This window comes from Liolophura sinensis, chromosome 12 (assembly GCF_032854445.1).
Source record: "Liolophura sinensis isolate JHLJ2023 chromosome 12, CUHK_Ljap_v2, whole genome shotgun sequence".
NCBI classification, from domain to species: Eukaryota; Metazoa; Mollusca; class Polyplacophora; order Chitonida; family Chitonidae; genus Liolophura; species Liolophura sinensis.
Window position 1 is genome coordinate 19,711,193 of NC_088306.1, and position 18,456 is coordinate 19,729,648.

An 18,456-nucleotide genomic window follows, 5' to 3' on the forward strand; every position below is an offset into this window, starting at 1 on the left:
ATCAGTTTCAATGAGTATAATAATGATCCAGTAAAGATCTGTTCACGTGGTGATAATTAAATACACGGTACACCTGTATAAGCTTGTGCTTGGCTGATTGTTTGTTTGCTTTGTTGATTAGACTGACTCACTGACATACTGATTGATTGATTGATTGATTGATTGATTGATTGATTGACACCTGCACTAAACGTACAGCTCCATGCAGTGAATATTTGACACGACTTCTACATAGAATACTTTATGAAAGGATATTACCGTGCTTTGGAGAGACCGAGTTTGCTAATAATGGAGGCATACTGAACGAACTAACACAGCACTCACCGGAGGCTGAAATCTGTTTGAGATAATTCCATCCTCAGCTTGATATTTGTCCGTAAGGTATTAAACAAACCTCTATAATTGATTACAGATGAGTATGCTTCTAGATTTTGTCATGAGAAAAATCAACAAAATATAACTGGCAGGCGTCTTGCACGGAACATCCTCAGGTGGAGCGACGTTTAGTTTCACAATATCTGTCCCAACAAATGATATCGATCAACTCGTGACTATAGAGAAACACTTCACAACGGCTCACAGATCTATTCTACGCTGTCAGCTGATATCTAATAGCCATATAGAGCGGCGTTAATAAGGCGGTTGACACTCTCTGTGTACTAAACGACTGTGCACAAATTTGCCCATGCACACAGATAAGGGTATCAGCGGTACACACATATGTGCACAAGTCACTGTGGACGTGTGGCATGAATTACACAATTTGTGTACTGCTGGTACACAAAATTAGGTGGATTTGCATTTTTGCCACAACACTGTGTTCAACTATAATGTATTTCTTTTAGCGAGTCGCCTATATTCAGCTCTCTGTAAAATCAGTCATACTCACTACCAAGATTTTCTTTAGCCTGTGACCTGTAACACAAAAGCTCTTCACATGGATATGCTGTAAGTTTATATCATTGCAAGGAAAATGAATTTCTTAATATTTTTAGCACCCAAAAATACCTCTGCAAACAAGCACATACATTTCGTCGCATAAACACAGGTAACAGAACATGTAGGGTAGAACAAGTAGCATAGATATGATAAAGAATTTTTGCTTTTTGATTGGTGTTTTACGCCGTACTCAAGAATATTTCACTTATACGACGGCGCCAACATTTTGGTGGGTGTAAACCGGGCAGAGCCCGGGGGAAACTCACGACCATCCGCAGGTTGCTAGCAGACCTTCATACATCTATATAGATATACATCTAGTATTGAGACAAACATATTTAACACATATAATTATAACAAATAGATAGAAATGCACCCATACAAACATTGAACATAACATAAATTCAGACTTAACGTACATTTATTTGACAGGCACGTTCGAAAAAAGTCTTCAATTTTGCAAGGTTTTCAGTAATCCGGTTAAAAAAAGTTTTTTTTTTTAATTTTGAGGAGTATATATACATCATTTTGTAAGCAGCATTACTGTTTCTATACATTTGTTTACCTCCCTCCATCCTGTTATGATATTGACTTTACTGTTTCTATACATTTGCTTTCCTCCCGCCCCGCCCTCCCAACCACCCTCATCCCCCGTTACGATGTTATCAGCTGCTATGGTATATCATAAGTTTGTATTTTTGTAATTTTGTAAACAGAATTAGTGGAATTAAAGAAGGTAGAAAAGACCCGCTCCCGATTAATATTTGACCTTCCTAGAGTGAGTGCTTGGGGTTTAACGTCGTACTCAACAATTTTTCAGTCATATGACGACGAGACCTTCCTAGACAATTCTCCCATTTGGCGCATGAGTTCATTTCTACACTTCCATTATTTAAGATATTATAGAAATCACGACAAGCTTTTGTTTGGTGCAGCAAAAGTTTAATATATCTAGAAAGCTTCGGCTGGCTTGGCCATGTATCTAGCTGCTGTTGAGCAAGTGCGTTTTCCAGTGTTGTGGGATGCATCTTTGTAATCTTTCGTAGTTAACACACTCCGTATACTTTATGTTTTTGTTTATGTAATGCGCTGGGAGAAAATCTCTATTTGTATCTGTTATATCCATTATATATCTAATTGGGTGATTATACCAGTGTTTTATAAAAGGTTATGAAAAACGGATTATACCATAGAGGTTCATTATATATTTTATTTGCACATTTGGGTTTCATTTTTAATTAGATGTTCCGCCATGCCTGGAAGCACTCTTTCCAAAATGTGTTATTAGTATTTGCAAGAGCCGTATACATGTAGAGGATCAGCATTAAATTGTTTGTTATAGACATCGTTAGCTACCAGACTATGCCATTTTTTCCTCTTCACAAGTAGTTTTCTTATCCATTTACATCCCTCATTTTTGTAATCTAGTACTAGTGTTCTTGCGTCCCCATTTTTGTAATCTAGTACCAGTGTTCTTGCGTCCCCATTTTTGTAATCTAGTACCAGTTTTCTGAGATTTATGCCGTCATTACTGTCATTCCAAATAAATTTAAACATAGCTCTGCTTATATCGTTCATAATTTTTCCTGGTGGGTTTGGTAAAGCTAAAAAAGATGTACCAATTTGGACATTGTTAAGGATACTTAACTATTGTGACTGCCTAAGACCGTTAGGCAGTCTGTGCAAATCTGATTTTATTTCATCGATTTTTCTGATGTAATTTATTTTCCAAATATCCTGAAAATCTGAGCTTACAGAAATAAATACGAAGTATTGTAAATTCGTTGCACCAGTAAAGATATATCTCTCTGCATAACTTTGTTTACGAACCACCTCAGAGATCCTATCCAAACTGCTTTTGTTTTGCCAATATTTATTTTTACCTCGAGTGTCGATAAAATAGGTCTAGGCATTCTAATAAGGTTCTAAGGGATAATTCTGAACCATTAACGGCTATCTGTGTATCATCAGTGTCATCAGCGTTCTGGCTTATCCTAAATTCAGTATCATTGTAAATTATTCCTCTGATAGATTTGTTCTCTCGAATCATTTTTCCGAACATTTCCTCACAAAGTAAGAATAGGTATGGTGAATTTGGATCGCCTTGTCTACTTCCACGCGGCACCTCGAAAAATTAAGACAAATGCCCGTTTTGAATAATGCAAATGTTTATATCCTTATATAGTGCATTATTCTAATTTTGAGTCATATCACCAAAATTATAAATTTTTATGACTTCGTTAATAAAGGCCAAAGAAAATTGAATCAAGGGCCTTTTCAAATTCAATCAATAATAAAAGTCCGGGGTTTTGTTTGTCTTTGGTTTGAAACATCAGGGCATATTTAAAACGCAAATATTTTCACATATGTACCTTTCTGGGATAAACCCATTTTGGTGTTAGTGAATCAGTTCGTATAAAGCAGATTTAATTCTCTATAAAATGCAATTTGAGATAAGTTTGTATTTTGCATTTAAAAGTGATATTGACCTACCATTTTTTAACAGATGATGTGGTGTTTTGGGTTTTGGTAAACAGGTGATTACACCTTGCCTGAAAGACAATGGTAACTCTCCATTTTGGAGGCTTGAATTAACAATACGAAATAAAAATCTTCCTAATTTTATCCAAAATAATTTGTAAAATTCGGCTGAGAACCCATCGGTGCTTGGACATTTACCGTTTTTGTATTTCTTAAGTTTAATATTCGTTCTAACAATAAACTATTTTGACAGTCCATTTAAAAAAAGAATAAAGAACAGCGATTTCAAACATGCCTGTTTTCCGAGTTTGGAGGTTCTCACGATCTTTTGGTGGATTGTATTACCGTATTGCTGTGAATTTAAGGATTAAGTGTATGGTGTAAAATGTAATGCCATAAAAAAATATGTAGGCCCTATGAAAAATAAAACCTTCAAGTTTTTTTTTTCAGAACAGAATCAAGTCCGTGCTACGTATATACACCCCCCCCCCAAAAAAAAATGTGGGATGCTTTAAACTTGCCTTATCAGTGTCTGTTTGGAGTGACAGACATTGTATACGTTGTTTTGAGACTAGTTGTCCGCCATCTTCCATTAAAAGTTCTTTGCCATCTAAATGATTTGTCTCATTTCGTTTGTGCTACAGTCCCTACATTGCGCCAGACCATAGGAAGGGCAACACTACTGACAAAGCCATATTTGAAATAGTTTACACCCTTTAGCATGAAATAACCTTAATCTCTTGTAGTATATGATCTCACGGCGGTGTGAATTTAGAGATGGATGTTAGGATATTAAAGCCATGTAGTCTGTTCCCACAGGCAGTAGTACAGGCTGTGTTACTGCATAAAGTTTGTTCCAACCGCTTGTTGGAGCAGCCATTACCAAAACAAATTACTCTCCACCTCCATTGCCCAATATGCAACTTGCTGTTGAATAATTATGACGTCACCCGAGGCAATGAGTTCTTGGTGTCGAAATTTAGCTCATAGAGTTTAATATTATGAATTAGAAAAAGTATTTCAACTGCATTTTCCTTGTAATAAAATAGACCTTCGCTATGTCAGTGTGTAGGACTTGGGTTGTTACGTGTCACTGATTCAATGCAAGTTTGGTAGCGAGAATCAATGATATTACTGACAGCTGAATATAGGCGACTCTCTAAAAGAAAGAGATTATAATACACGGTAGTTTTTGGACATTAAAGAGAGTCCTAGTTATGTATTTATCTGACAGGTATTTAACGTAGTATTCAAGAATTTTCACTTATATACGATGGCGGTCAGTTTTATGGAAGATACTGGAGTAAACCACCGAACTAGGACAACTTACTAATGAATTTTCACAAAGTAAACTAATTTATTTATTTGATATTTGACGCTCTACTCACTTCCACGACGGCGGCCAGCATTGAGGAGCCCACAGCCATCGGGATTTTTCTGACAGAATTTTCCATACCACCGGGAAAAAAGCCAGCAATGAGCAATAAATAAACTTATTTCCACGACGTAAATATATTAACTATTTTTACTATCCAGTGAAATGTTTTTAACCGCGTGAATGAAACAAATCACATACATCATAGCTCCAGCTAATAGGCTAACACATCTAACATGCTGATGGCGGCCATTTCTGTAGGTGCGCGGAGGAAACCAAGGCGCCTGGGGCAAACCACTGAACTTTGGCAAGTTTTTGATTAACTTTCCCACCTGTGACGTAGACTGCGCATACAATCACACGAGCGTCACTGACCATTTATTGGCACCAAGGCCAATAAACAATGTGAGCGGGAGAATTAGCAAATTCTGCCCTATATTGACTGAAACACAAGCCTCCATCGCAGGCTGCTATGCTTTATTTATTTAGTTATTTGACTGGCATTTTACGCCGTTGTGAAGAATATTTCTCCTGGTGGGAAGCAAGCATCATGGTGGGAGGAAAAACTCGCAGATCCACGATCATCCGCAGATTGCTTACATTCCCACGTACGGTTGAAGAATTGGGCCGCTATAAGCTTGAACTCTTGCACAATACCTAATCCTAATATATAACACCATGTGTACATTTATTTTGATTGATATTTTACGTCGTACTGAAGAATATTTCACTCATACGACGGCTGCCAGCATTCTGGTGGGAAGAAACCTGACAGAGCAAGGGAGAAACCCTCGACCATACGCAGGTGGCTAATAAACCTTCCCACATACGGACAGACAGGAAGCCAACATGAGCTGGACTTGATCCCAAAGCGACCGCACTGGTGAGAGAGTAGGTTAACCACCTCGGCTCCCACCCTATTCCACTATTCTTTTTTTTTTGTAAACACACATTTAAGTATTACATCACATGTTTTAGGGGTTGCCTAACTACGTGTATATTAACTTAACTGAATCGAGTCCCACCATTCGTGTTACTTTAGCTTTCAAAGAGGGTTTCTAATACACCTTCTAAAGTAGTAGGGGGAGTATAGGTTCTGGCACCCCCCACCCCCTTGGTAAATAGAGGCTCCCAGCCCCTATTCCCGGCGAGGTCCAGAAGTTCTAGTATAGGGGAGTATAGGCTCTGGACCACCCTCCCCTTGGGGCCCTCCCCATAACAAATAGAGGCCCCCACCCCCCACCCCCCCCCCCATCTGGGGTTCTATTAGACATACCCATTGCTCAGATATGCTTCTACACCAATTGTGTATACAACAACATGCCAAAGGGTTACAATAATTGCCGGTGGCTACCCATCGGCTCCACGGAGCTCTGTGGTAAGAGTTGTCTGGGGGAGTACTGTGGGGTTCACCTAAACCGTCTGCGCAAGGGTCTTGGTACCCTGCCATGTATTAGCTGTGGTCGGGGTGTTAAAAACCGATTTCGGCTTTGCATGGCCTGCGGATATAATAGGGTCCAGACGCGTGAAAGACAGCGGAGGCTCAAGACTTTCTTGGATGAGTTCAAACGGCTGGCGGCTATCGAAATTTACAATTAGAGAGTTGATGTTATTAGTATAATGATGATATAGGCGCGTACAATGAGGCATCATCAAAAAGCGCGAGCACTACGGGAGGAGTTTGAGACGCTCCTAGGTGTGCGGCCCAAGTACCCACGGTCCCGCAATGCCTTGGAAGAATTGCAGGGGATCCTCGACAGGCATAAAACGGCTGTGGCTGAGTGGAAGCGGTTGCAAGATATCAAGAACTCCCGAAGTAACGAGGAGTTGAAGCAAGACGTCAAGAACCCCCGCAGTAACGAGGAGTTGAAGCAAGACAACAAAAACTTCCTCTGTAACGAGGAGTTGGATGAATTGCTAGGTGGAATACAGGGTGAAAAGAAACTAGAATTCATTAACACCGGCACGGCCATAAGGAATCTCCTCCGGGTCTGGCAGATGGGCGTACCCGAAGGTGTTTGGACGCACCCAGTAGCCTTCTTAGAAGAAATTCGAGCCAGTATTCGCCAGAAGCTAGAAGAAGAGATCCTGGCACTCAACGGGGTTAAGTTCCAACTAGGCCTCAGGGTTCAGCTGCGAAAGGCCCACGCCGATGGCAGTGAAGAGTATACCAGCCCAGTACTCCGCAGCAAACAGGAGGCCCTCCTAGAGGTCGGTGACATTGACGGGGCTCTAGATAAGTTCTTCCCCACCATCCAGGAGGCGCTGGAAAAATGGACGCAGCGAGGGTCAGGGTGGGCTGTAAATAGCGTGCAAACACTCTGGCTTGACATTGCAAGGTATCAGCCGCTGAGAGGCGGGTCCTACATCCCCCTACCTGCAGCCGTGAGTAACAAGAAAGCAGTCATCAACGTGAAGAACAAAGACGACGACTGCCTCCGATGGGCACTCCGGTCTGCCTTATTTCCAGCCGCCAGAAACCCCCAGGGACCAACAAAGTATCCCACCAATGATGGTCTTGACTTTGGGGGGGATCGACGCCCCCACACCCATCTCTCAGATCCCTAAAGTGGAGGGGAAGAACGACCTCGCCATCAACGTGTTCGGGTGGGACATGGGCAAGTCCGGCGACACGCCCCGAATCAATTTGCTGCTGATTGAGAAGGCAGGCAAGTTCCATTATACGTGGATAAAAGACCTTACTATAGCGCATTTTTTGCGGATGGTAGCCCCAGTTTCGGCTACCTTTTGTTGCCGTGGGTAGGGATACCCCACATACACACCCCACATGCACCCCCACAAGCAGCACACATAGGGACACCCAGCATGGCAGTGGATATCCGCGCGACGACGACCTTCGCGGCGCTGTTCTCTCCAGTCGTGCAAGAGAGGCGCCCACCGTGGGCTACACAGTCTTTGCGGCGCAGATAGCCAAAGACGTAGACGTCGTCGACGAACGTCGGAAGCCCCGGGAGGGGGCGCAGATGTGTGCGGCCCAGGTTGTCGGCTAGGTAGTCGACCCGGGCGACATCGGGCACAAGATTGCTCTCGTGCGTGTTCTCTAGGAGAAGATGGGCAGCCACGGCCTTTTCGGACCGCAGGCCCATGGTCTGGAACGTTGCTTGTACTGCCATGTTGCTTGTATTGTAACTCTACTTTGTTGGGTATTGCTTCGGTTGCTCGATACGTCTTGGGCTACCATCTGTCTAATTGGAAATTTGGGGCAACCCGAAAATGGTCGTGGGGTCCTCTTGTTGCTGCAACTACTTCTTCCTGCGTTGCTTTGCAACTACGTTGTAGATGTGCCGCTTGCGGAACCGCCTTCGGCGGAATTGGTCGGTTCTTCTCTTCCTGTTGTGCCCACAAGATAGACGGGCCGATTGTGCTTCCGCAGGCTCTCGAACTGCTGCACTTTTCCCCATGCAAATGGCAAGGCTATGGGGCTCTACAACAAGGTTGTGTGATTGCTCGGCGGCGTCCTTGGCGTGTTTGGCTTTGGCTCGTACTTGCTCGGCGGCGTCCTTCGCGTGCTTGGCTTCGTCTCGTGCTTGCTCTGCGTCTTCCTTGGCGTGCTTGGCTTCGGTCGTGCTTGCTCTACGTCTTCTTTGGTGTCCAAGGCTTCGGCTCGTGCTTGCTTTGCTTCGTGCTTGGCTTCGGCTCGTGCTTGCTCTGCGTCTTCCTTGGCGTGCTTGGCTTCTGCTCGTGCTTGCTCGGCGTCTTCCTTGACGTGCTTGGCTTCGGCTCGTGCTTGCTCTGCCACATACCATGTATCCTTGGCTTGTTGCTGTGCATGTTGCACGGTATCCCTACCCACGGCAACAAAAGGTAGCCGAAACTGGGGCTACCATCCGCAAAAAATGCGCTATAGTATGTGCATGCTGGGTGTCCCTTGCAACTGTGTGTATGCGGGGTATCCCTTGTTGCTATGCAGCTGTGTTCTGGTGTGCGCATGCTGGGTGTCCCTATGTGTGCTGCTTATGGGGGTGCATATGGGGTGTGTATGTGGGGTATCCCTACCCACGGCAACAAAAGGTAGCCGAAACTGGGGCTACCATCCGCAAAAAATGCGCTATAGTAAGGTCTTTTATCCGCGTATAATGGAATTTGCCAGCCTTCTCAATCAGCAGCAGATTGATTCGGGGCGTGTCGCCGGGCTTCTTGCTGAGGCGGTGCACGATCACGCCCATGTCCCACCCGAACACGTTGATGGCGAGGTCGTTCTTCCCCTCCACTTTAGGGATCTGAGAGATGGGTGTGGGGGTGTCGATCCCCCCAAAGTCAAGACCATCATTGGTGGGATACTTTGTTGGTCCCTGGGGGTTTCTGGCGGCTGGAAATAAGGCAGACCGGAGTGCCCATCGGAGGCAGTCGTCGTCTTTGTTCTTCACGTTGATGACTGCTTTCTTGTTACTCACGGCTGCAGGTAGGGGGATGTAGGACCCGCCTCTCAGCGGCTGATACCTTGCAATGTATGGTCAATACTGGGCTGGTATACTCTTCACTGCCATCGGCGTGGGCCTTTCGCAGCTGAACCCTGAGGCCTAGTTGGAACTTAACCCCGTTGAGTGCCAGGATCTCTTCTTCTAGCTTCTGGCGAATACTGGCTCGAATTTCTTCTAAGAAGGCTACTGGGTGCGTCCAAACACCTTCGGGTACGCCCATCTGCCAGACCCGGAGGAGATTCCTTATGGCCGTGCCGGTGTTAATGAATTCTAGTTTCTTTTCACCCTGTATTCCACCTAGCAATTCATCCAACTCCTCGTTACAGAGGAAGTTTTTGTTGTCTTGCTTCAACTCCTCGTTACTGCGGGGGTTCTTGACGTCTTGCTTCAACTCCTCGTTACTTCGGGAGTTCTTGATATCTTGCAACCGCTTCCACTCAGCCACAGCCGTTTTATGCCTGTCGAGGATCCCCTGCAATTCTTCCAAGGCATTGCGGGACCGTGGGTACTTGGGCCGCACACCTAGGAGCGTCTCAAACTCCTCCCGTAGTGCTCGCGCTTTTTGATGATGCCTCATTGTACGCGCCTATATCATCATTATACTAATAACATCAACTCTCTAATTGTAAATTTCGATAGCCGCCAGCCGTTTGAACTCATCCAAGAAAGTCTTGAGCCTCCGCTGTCTTTCACGCGTCTGGACCCTATTATATCCGCAGGCCATGCAAAGCCGAAATCGGTTTTTAACACCCCGACCACAGCTAATACATGGCAGGGTACCAAGACCCTTGCGCAGACGGTTTAGGTGAACCCCACAGTACTCCCCCAGACAACTCTTACCACAGAGCTCCGTGGAGCCGATGGGTAGCCACCGGCAATTATTGTAACCCTTTGGCATGTTGTTGTATACACAATTGGTGTAGAAGCATATCTGAGCAATGGGTATGTCTAATAGAACCCCAGATGGGGGGGGGGGGGGGGTGGGGGGGCCTCTATTTGTTATGGGGAGGGCCCCAAGGGGAGGGTGGTCCAGAGCCTATACTCCCCTATACTAGAACTTCTGGACCTCGCCGGGAATAGGGGCTGGGAGCCTCTATTTACCAAGGGGGTGGGGGGGTGCCAGAACCTATACTCCCCCTACTACTTCTAACGTTATTATTGTGATGACCCACTTATGCGGAAGGCAGTGATTACAAACTATTGATCGATCACTCCACTAAGTAAAGGTACACCATGCCTTTCATGACATGTCGGCATGAGCAATGGAAAAATAAAACTCCATTAACACAGCTTAAAAAACATGACACACACTGCACTGAGAGTCTGTAAACTAAGGATATCAGCTCTACTTCACGCTGAGCGTCAAACCCAGTTCCGGTCATACCAAAGACTTTAAAAACAGTACTTGTTGCTGCCTGTTAGAGCGAGGAAGCAGGACTGGTTCGCCGTGTGTCAGTACAATGTGAATGGGTAGGGTGTCAAGTCTGGAGTCCTCGGCATGATACTTCAGCGGTGGCAGCACCTTGCCAGGATGGACTCGCCCTGCTACAAGAAGACAGTATATGTACACACATCTAATGACTCATCGTAGTCATGTAATTGAAAAATTTTTAAGTATGACGTAAAACCAGAGGGATTCGTTTATTCATACTTCGCTTTGTTTATATCACGAAAAACAAAATGGCAATAAACGATATCCTAGTCTATGGTCTTGTATGTAAATACAAGTATGACAAAAAACAACATTATAATGGAGAACAAATACAGCTTCATGGTATTTCATATCACTGTAAACAAGAACAGATTAAACTATATACAGATTCATGAGGTTGCACATCGCCAATTCAAAGCCAAATACAAGATAATCGAGTATCACAAATAACAAAATCACAACAATATACAACTTCATTCTGTCAAATATCACCAAAACGTATATCTTTAGCATGAACAAAGATAAATAACTTCGTTTCACCAAAGCTTACAGCAGAACAAGCATTCTTAAGGGACTAACAGAACAGGTGCAAAGCTATGGTGACCGCTGGGTAAAGTATGGGACGTATAGGTCCTACCTAAAGAACCACCATCGACATACAGTTTCACAGCGTTACATACATGTATGAGAAAAATGAACAACCAATGGTATACATGTATTTGCATCGTATAGGCTGACATGGTGTTACATGCCACCTACCGAAAAGCACGATATACAACTCCGTGTTGTAAAATACCACCCAAAGTAAGAACACCGCAATGGCCATACAATTGTTTAGTACCTTCCACTATTAAATTTCCGCTGGCAATACCCCGGTTCGCTAATTTGATTTCCACCAGTGACCACTGGTGCCATAAATGTGTTTTCTGATCTCAAACGTTACTAAAGAAATTTCCGTTTGGAACTTACCTGGATCGGGAAGCCGCCTTAGGTTTAAACCAGACTTTAATTAACTTAACTTAGTTATATACGTTTGTGACGTCACAGCCATGGTACGGCCAGACGCCTAAACATCTCTGTAAAGTCACAGCTACGGTGCGGCCAAGTCGCCTTAACATCTCTGTAATGTCACAGCCACAGTAAGGCTAGTTGCCTAAACATCTCTGTAAGGTCACAGCTACGACGCGGCCATGTCGCCTAACCATCTCTGTAATGTCACAACAACAGTACAGACACGTTACCTAAACATTGTTGTAGGTTATCCTCACAGATTATCCTCTGGCGTTCTCTTTTCTTGAAGTTCTTGATTAACGCCACAACTCCGGACACAATTCCGAAGGAAGCGCCAGTGCCTGCAGCTCCGATCCCGGCGGTTGTGGACGCTGCCAGGCCGGCTGCTCCAGCTGACTGGAGCAGGGCGCACTTGCTTCCGGCGGAGACGGCACCGTCATACGTGGACATGAACCAGGCGGCAGAGGAGCCAGCGGCAATCCCCCCACTGCCAAAGCAAACAGCTGCAATCACAAACGGTGCGGACACCATGGCAGCTATTCCCCGTACCGACCGATGCCACACCGATTAGAGCGTACCTCCGCACACCTGTGAACAAAACAAAGGAATACTGGATGGAAACGATGCATGTCAAAGGGAATTTACCATATCTCCTAGTGCAAATGTTTTTCTTTATACAATTACCAATTCCTGTAAATATTTTGAAGTTTTTAAACATAAAAATTAACTTGTTATATGCAAATAAAGGATAATGGTATTGAAGACATTAAAATAAAATATTTGAAATTAGGATATGCTCCGGATCCTCAGTCAGCTGAGAATATGACTTTTTCTCATGAATTGTAAAGCAAAGAGAAAATCACACCTTGCTACAGAATTGTAAGTGACGATATGGTCATTCCCCCTGGTATAAATTTATTACTAGAAATACATATACGGCATATTGCTTTGCAAGCATATTTTACTGTTGATACATTTCTGCAAAACTAGTTTCACCGGGTCTTTTAGCCTATTCGTATAATATTCGTGTGAAATATTACATCGTTCAATGGATGGATCCAAAACATCCAATGTCCCCCACCACCCCTTCTCGTGACAACATTACTTTTTATTCCACTCCCGCTGAAAGCAATTGTGACATCATATGACGTCACAGAAAGATTGAACATTTGTAACCAATGTGTAGGACATCCGGTTGACCTATTTCCATCAATACTGCTTTTGATTGGTCAGCTGCGTGTTCTTGGTTACCAGTTTCGACAGGTATATACTTACTGCTTGTGTCTGGTTGTCTTGATGGAGGGTCTAGCACAACATTTACACCATAGTTGTAAGCTACAAGAGTAAAACTACAACAACAACAACAAGAAATGGTTATTGTACCATGATAATGAGACAAAAACATTGTACGGTGTTTTGTGAGTTTATACCTCGCCCAGGGTTTTATTCTAACTGGTCCTGTCACTTCATAAATAGCGGTTATTTACTTTTACCGTCTATTAACTACACTTCGTCTTACCATACCTTTCCTTTCCATGTTCTCTGCCTTTGCCGTCAAGGTCGGATTAGCCAGACAACATTCTCCTCCTTACTCATGAGCAAACACACCACCTTCTGTCGACTGATGGAGAAAAACGAGCCAATCTCCTCTTTCGTTAGCACACCACTCAAGAAGAGGGCGTTACAGAAATTGCTCAAATCTTTGACGTGGGTAAGAATGGCCGGAAGTGCCAATGAATACCCAAGTTTTCTCAGGTGAACATCCAAATTAGGATCTTCACACACACGGGATTCTGATAAACATATAGCCATAAAATAACTATATATTTTAATCTATGCTTCGAAACAGACAGTCGTATACCAGCCGTCAACCCGTCCCGGGTCAATAGTCGCAAGGCCAATTCCCCAAAACGACGTTTAACACAGAATACCAATGGGCTCAAGAAAGTATACAAAGTGCGAAAACAGGAGGGAATCATTCAAAGAGAAGTGGTGAGCAAGGTATATTCTAGGCGATTGAATAAAATCAGTATTCAAATCGCGTACCATGCTGCAAAAGAAATTGTTAATAATAAGACATGTATGTCAGTTGCGCTTTGATTGAAACTGTTTATATATATATGGCTATGTTATTCAACACGATGAATATACGGCCCATAGTCCCGGGTTAAACGGAATTAGACACAATCGTGAAGCAGAGCACCAGAGATTATGGACGCTCTTCATACAGTGAATATCACTTCAGTCCAATGCTCAGATCCACTTACATGTGCGTTTACCTGTAACCAGACTGCAGAAGAGGGTGACTAACTCCCATTGATTGATTTATTTATTTTATTGGTGTTTTACACTGTGTTCAAGAATATTTCACTTATACCACAGAGGCCAGCATTTTGGTGGGAGGAAACCGGACAGAGCCCGGGGGAACCTGCCGCAGGTTGCTGGCAGACCTTCCGTATGTACGACCGAAGCATGGACTGGACTTGAACTCACATTGGTTGGAGGCTACTGGGTCATTGCGCCGCGCTGACGTTCTAATCCTCGGCCACGGAGGCCCCAACTACCGTGGAAACAAATGTCATCAAGACATGAGCTACAGCGTAGTTACAATTAAATTAGCCTACTGCTTTGTAGAAATGGGTGTGGCCATAATGGGTAAGCAAGGGCCTTGAACATCACAAATGGCAGCTACATGTTACAAGTAATCCCTTCAGCTACATGGAAAAAGAGAGCCGATGTCAGCTTCACAAACACCCTAATTTCAATCCTCCTTATGTAAAACCAGGCCTCGTTTTTTGTATCAAATAACTTTAGTCACACATTTAAGTGTGAGATCAGGACAGAACTTGAGCTACAGCTGGTACATTGTTCTACAGTAAAGAATCAGTGTACGAAGTCTGAAGTTCTTTGGGCAAAACAGTTTAATAAGGAAGTTTCTAGTTCGAGCTCTTTTATCAGTGAAGGTAGAAAACGTCCAACTGTCCATCCATTGTGACCTGTGAACTCAAAAATGTTAAGCACCTTCACTTTTATATGGTCGTCTGAAGAAAGTGTCTCAAAATAATTTAAAATTAAGTTAATTTATTAATGATAGAGAAAATAGAGAAGCTGAACGTTTGTGATCTTGAGAAGTTTCTAAAGGAAAGAGGCGTCATTTGTGTCTCTGGAAAAAAGTCAGAGAGGTGATGAGTAAGTCAATTTCAACAAAGGTTGCCTAACATTTTTCACTAGTCACATGACACAGCAGGGCTGTTTTTACCTTTGACGACAAAGGATTTCCAACTCCAAACTTTCTTACTGTAGCAGTCATTGAATTTTTAACCTCCTAAGTCCTAAGATAGTTGATAAATATGGGCCCAGAGAAGAGTCAGCGATGAAGTGGTGTATACAAACACACGATAAGGTTGGCCAAGTGGTCAAGAGATATATATATATCCTTGAATATAATAAAAAGTGACGTAAAATATAATTTAAAAAAAACTATTTTATGCTTATGAATTTAATTAATTCAATTGGTTTCACATCAAGAGTTTTGGAACATAATGCTTAAACCTGTTTAGCATAATCTTTGAATATAATGTAAAAGAAAGCAAAACAAACAAAACATTTTTATGTAATTTTATACCTAAGAATTAAACTGCACTTTTGACAATTATGAAACTTTTAAAAATTGATGAAAAAAAAGTACTATTCATTCAACATTCCAACACTTACTCATTTCTTTGCTATATTACTAGATCAAATGTACGGTCAACAGTTATATCCAGAAAGGAGCACACACAATGTCTCACCGTCTTGATAATCCGCCATTGCTCTGCAAATATATGTAACCCTGTATAAATGGAAGTAACATTTAATGATGGTCAATTGAGCATACATGTGTTATCTATTTCAATAACCACCTAGCGGACTGTCCGCTTTCCTCACACGATATCGCTCTCCGCTGTTGTATATGTATATGTGAACTATCCTTTACTATACAGCCTAAAACAACAACTAACAGCTAAATGAAAAGATAGCTCTTGATAGTACAAATGAGGATATATGATCTAATTCAGCTCATCTTTCTCAGCTGAAGCTTTACATCAGGCAATTCTCATTGTTCTTGGGGAAAGGCGGTACTCTTTTGCTGGGTTTTACTTACTTTTCTTCATCCGCACTCGTGGCTGTGATCTTGTTATTAATGGCACATACCGTGGAAAGAAATTCACCATTTTCAGTTCCTTCAGCTAAATACCAAACTGAACTGCATTTGATTTATAACGAAACCTTCGGGACTTATATTTTCCGAAAAATGTCAATTAAGAGAATTATAAGGAGGAATCCGTCAGTGGTCTAAACTGTCACAAAGATTACGACAATGCAATCGCTTCTGGATTGCATATGTAAACATCATTAAGGACTGAGAGCAAATAATGGGTCTAGTAGCAAAATACGATCTTCCTAATATCGATAATGTATAACACAATATCGCATCTTACATATGAAGTTCACTGAATATCTCCCGTCATCTACACAAGAAGGGGAGGTCACGTCAAAAAGGTCAGCCTTCGGCCATGTTTCTAAATATAGCGACCTGAGTGACCTGATGGTGGAAGGGAAACCCCGGATAAAACTGAACATTCGATTGTCCATTCAAAATGTGATAAATGTGCAGTAGACATCTGAACGGTCTCAACATTTTGCAGATGAAGTTTATAATAACAGCACAATTTTTTCACCGTCCTCAATATTGACAGGTTAAGAGGCCGTATTTCACCCGATGAATGCGACCATTTCCCAGTTCTCACTCTGTCATCGCTGCTCTGGTTTTTCTTTCTATATGCTCTACGTCCTAATGATATGTCTCATTAAGCATTCTTGAGTAGGGCTTCTGCGACGAAGTCACTATGAGTTGAGTAGGAGGTTGAGTTAACTATAGGTAATCACATCACGCTCTCTTCCCTTTTCTATAGTTATGAGGAATATCGAGAAACACACCCATCACATATAATGCCTCAAACCCCAGGAAAGTTGAACAAAATCTGTAAATTCTGGTAAAAATGAGGAAAAGATAGCAATGTTCTCCAAAGTTCAGTCAGATCCGCACACTAATGGTCGACAAGAGTTAAACTGAACACAACATACGCCCGAACAAATATGTTTGTTTGAAATGTCTAAAAGAATACCAACAGGATATTGTGATGAGTATATACTCCGGTGGAAAGTATTCTTGTGGGTGCTGATGATAGATTATCGTATTAATAGTAAAGTGAACTCCATGGCCAAGCGTCTAAATGTGATCAAGGTAAGCCATGCCAGAATAAACTCTCTGGGCGACGACCTTAAAAATGCACTGGCCAAACTGTAAGCCAATGAAGAAATTATTAAAACGTATGAAACTAAATTCACTTCAATGCATAGCGAAATAGAACATATCAAGCCCCAGGCCGAATTACCGAGTAAATCAGTTGCATCGTTGAAACTGGAAAACGAACAACTCCATGATAAGGCCGAACAAAACAGTCGCCGAACATTCCCATGCACTAGTGACCTTAAAGTGCTAGAAAAGGAGTCCACTTGTGAAGCTAAATACAAATTAGTACAACAAATAAACGTTTCTCTAACGCTAAAAGATCTATCTTGCTCGCATTCCTTCGGAGTAAAGAAATCGCAGGGAAATGGAAAACTGTTCACCGCTGGGACTTGATGGAAATATTTTCTACGGGAAAGCTGAGAAGGGCTAAATATGTTGAGTCGAACATAAGAACGACCTTATCAGTCTCTGAACGTTAGGCGCCCCCCCCCCCCCATCCCTTGCTCATCAGTTTACATCCATGACTTCAGTGTTTTTTAGTTATGTCCTTATTTCCACCCAGATCTTATACAGAATGTCAGCCTAATTCAGTTTATTCTGTAGTTCTATTCGGGAATGGAGCGAGAATTATAAGTACTGTATAGAAGACCCGACCTCGCCAAGTTTAACACGGGCCTATGGCATAAACGTTATTGCGCATGTCGACCTGTATATGATTTCATGAGTCTCGTGCAGTGTACTAGAATTCCAAATTTGTCGACCCTAAACTGACTGGAGGACACTTTGTCTTGCTGATCCCACTGTATAAAATTCAATCAATTAGGTATCCTCACATATATTATAAAAATCCTACACTGGTTTTGGGGTTCTTAAATGCCTGTCCTCTTGTGTAACCCTCTCTCCCCGCGGTGTTCTATAAACATAAATGGAAAGAATCCCAGCATGTATCTTATATGCCAACCTCTTCAGTCTTGTCTTGAGATGGCAAATTCTCGACCCCACATCCCCTTTTTTCTTTCCCTCCACTTCTTGGGCCTTTAGAACAATACTAACCAAATCACCTTACCCACGCCATATACCTGTACATAAAAAAATACCCTGTGTAAATATTTTTTCTATGTATTGGTCGAAACACGTGATATGTTCATGAAGATTTCGGCAATGTCCTTAACGTTGTTCTCTCCGAAAATACAGACATTGTATTAATCACAGGTGACTTTAACGGCGGATGCACAGACTAGGAAAATACCATTCACACAGCGAACTAAAAATGGGATAATGCGATATAATAAAAGGCAAAAATATGTTTCAATTAATCAGAGAACCGATGAGATATACTAAAGAGAGCGCAAACATTCTTGATTTAATAATTACCACAGCATGGGCTATATGACGGAACTGGGTTATGCGCCGCCATTGTCGAATCTTGATCACTGATTTAAAGACAAGACCTTGTCAGAAGAACATAGAATATTAATTT

At 42.5% G+C, this 18,456-nt stretch overlaps 1 protein-coding gene across 1 annotated transcript in view; it reads right to left on the reverse strand.

The window, feature by feature from the left end:
• The window catches only part of LOC135479012 (medium-chain acyl-CoA ligase ACSF2, mitochondrial-like), a 33,790-nt gene extending 33,383 nt beyond the window's left edge, over positions 1 to 407 (reverse strand). The window contains exon 1 of the mRNA XM_064758713.1: positions 325 to 407. Within this exon, the coding sequence (XP_064614783.1) occupies positions 325 to 356 (32 nt within the window). The 5' untranslated portion in view covers positions 357 to 407. The remainder of the gene's footprint in view (positions 1 to 324) is intronic.
• Between the last annotated feature and the right edge of the window lie 18,049 nt (positions 408 to 18,456).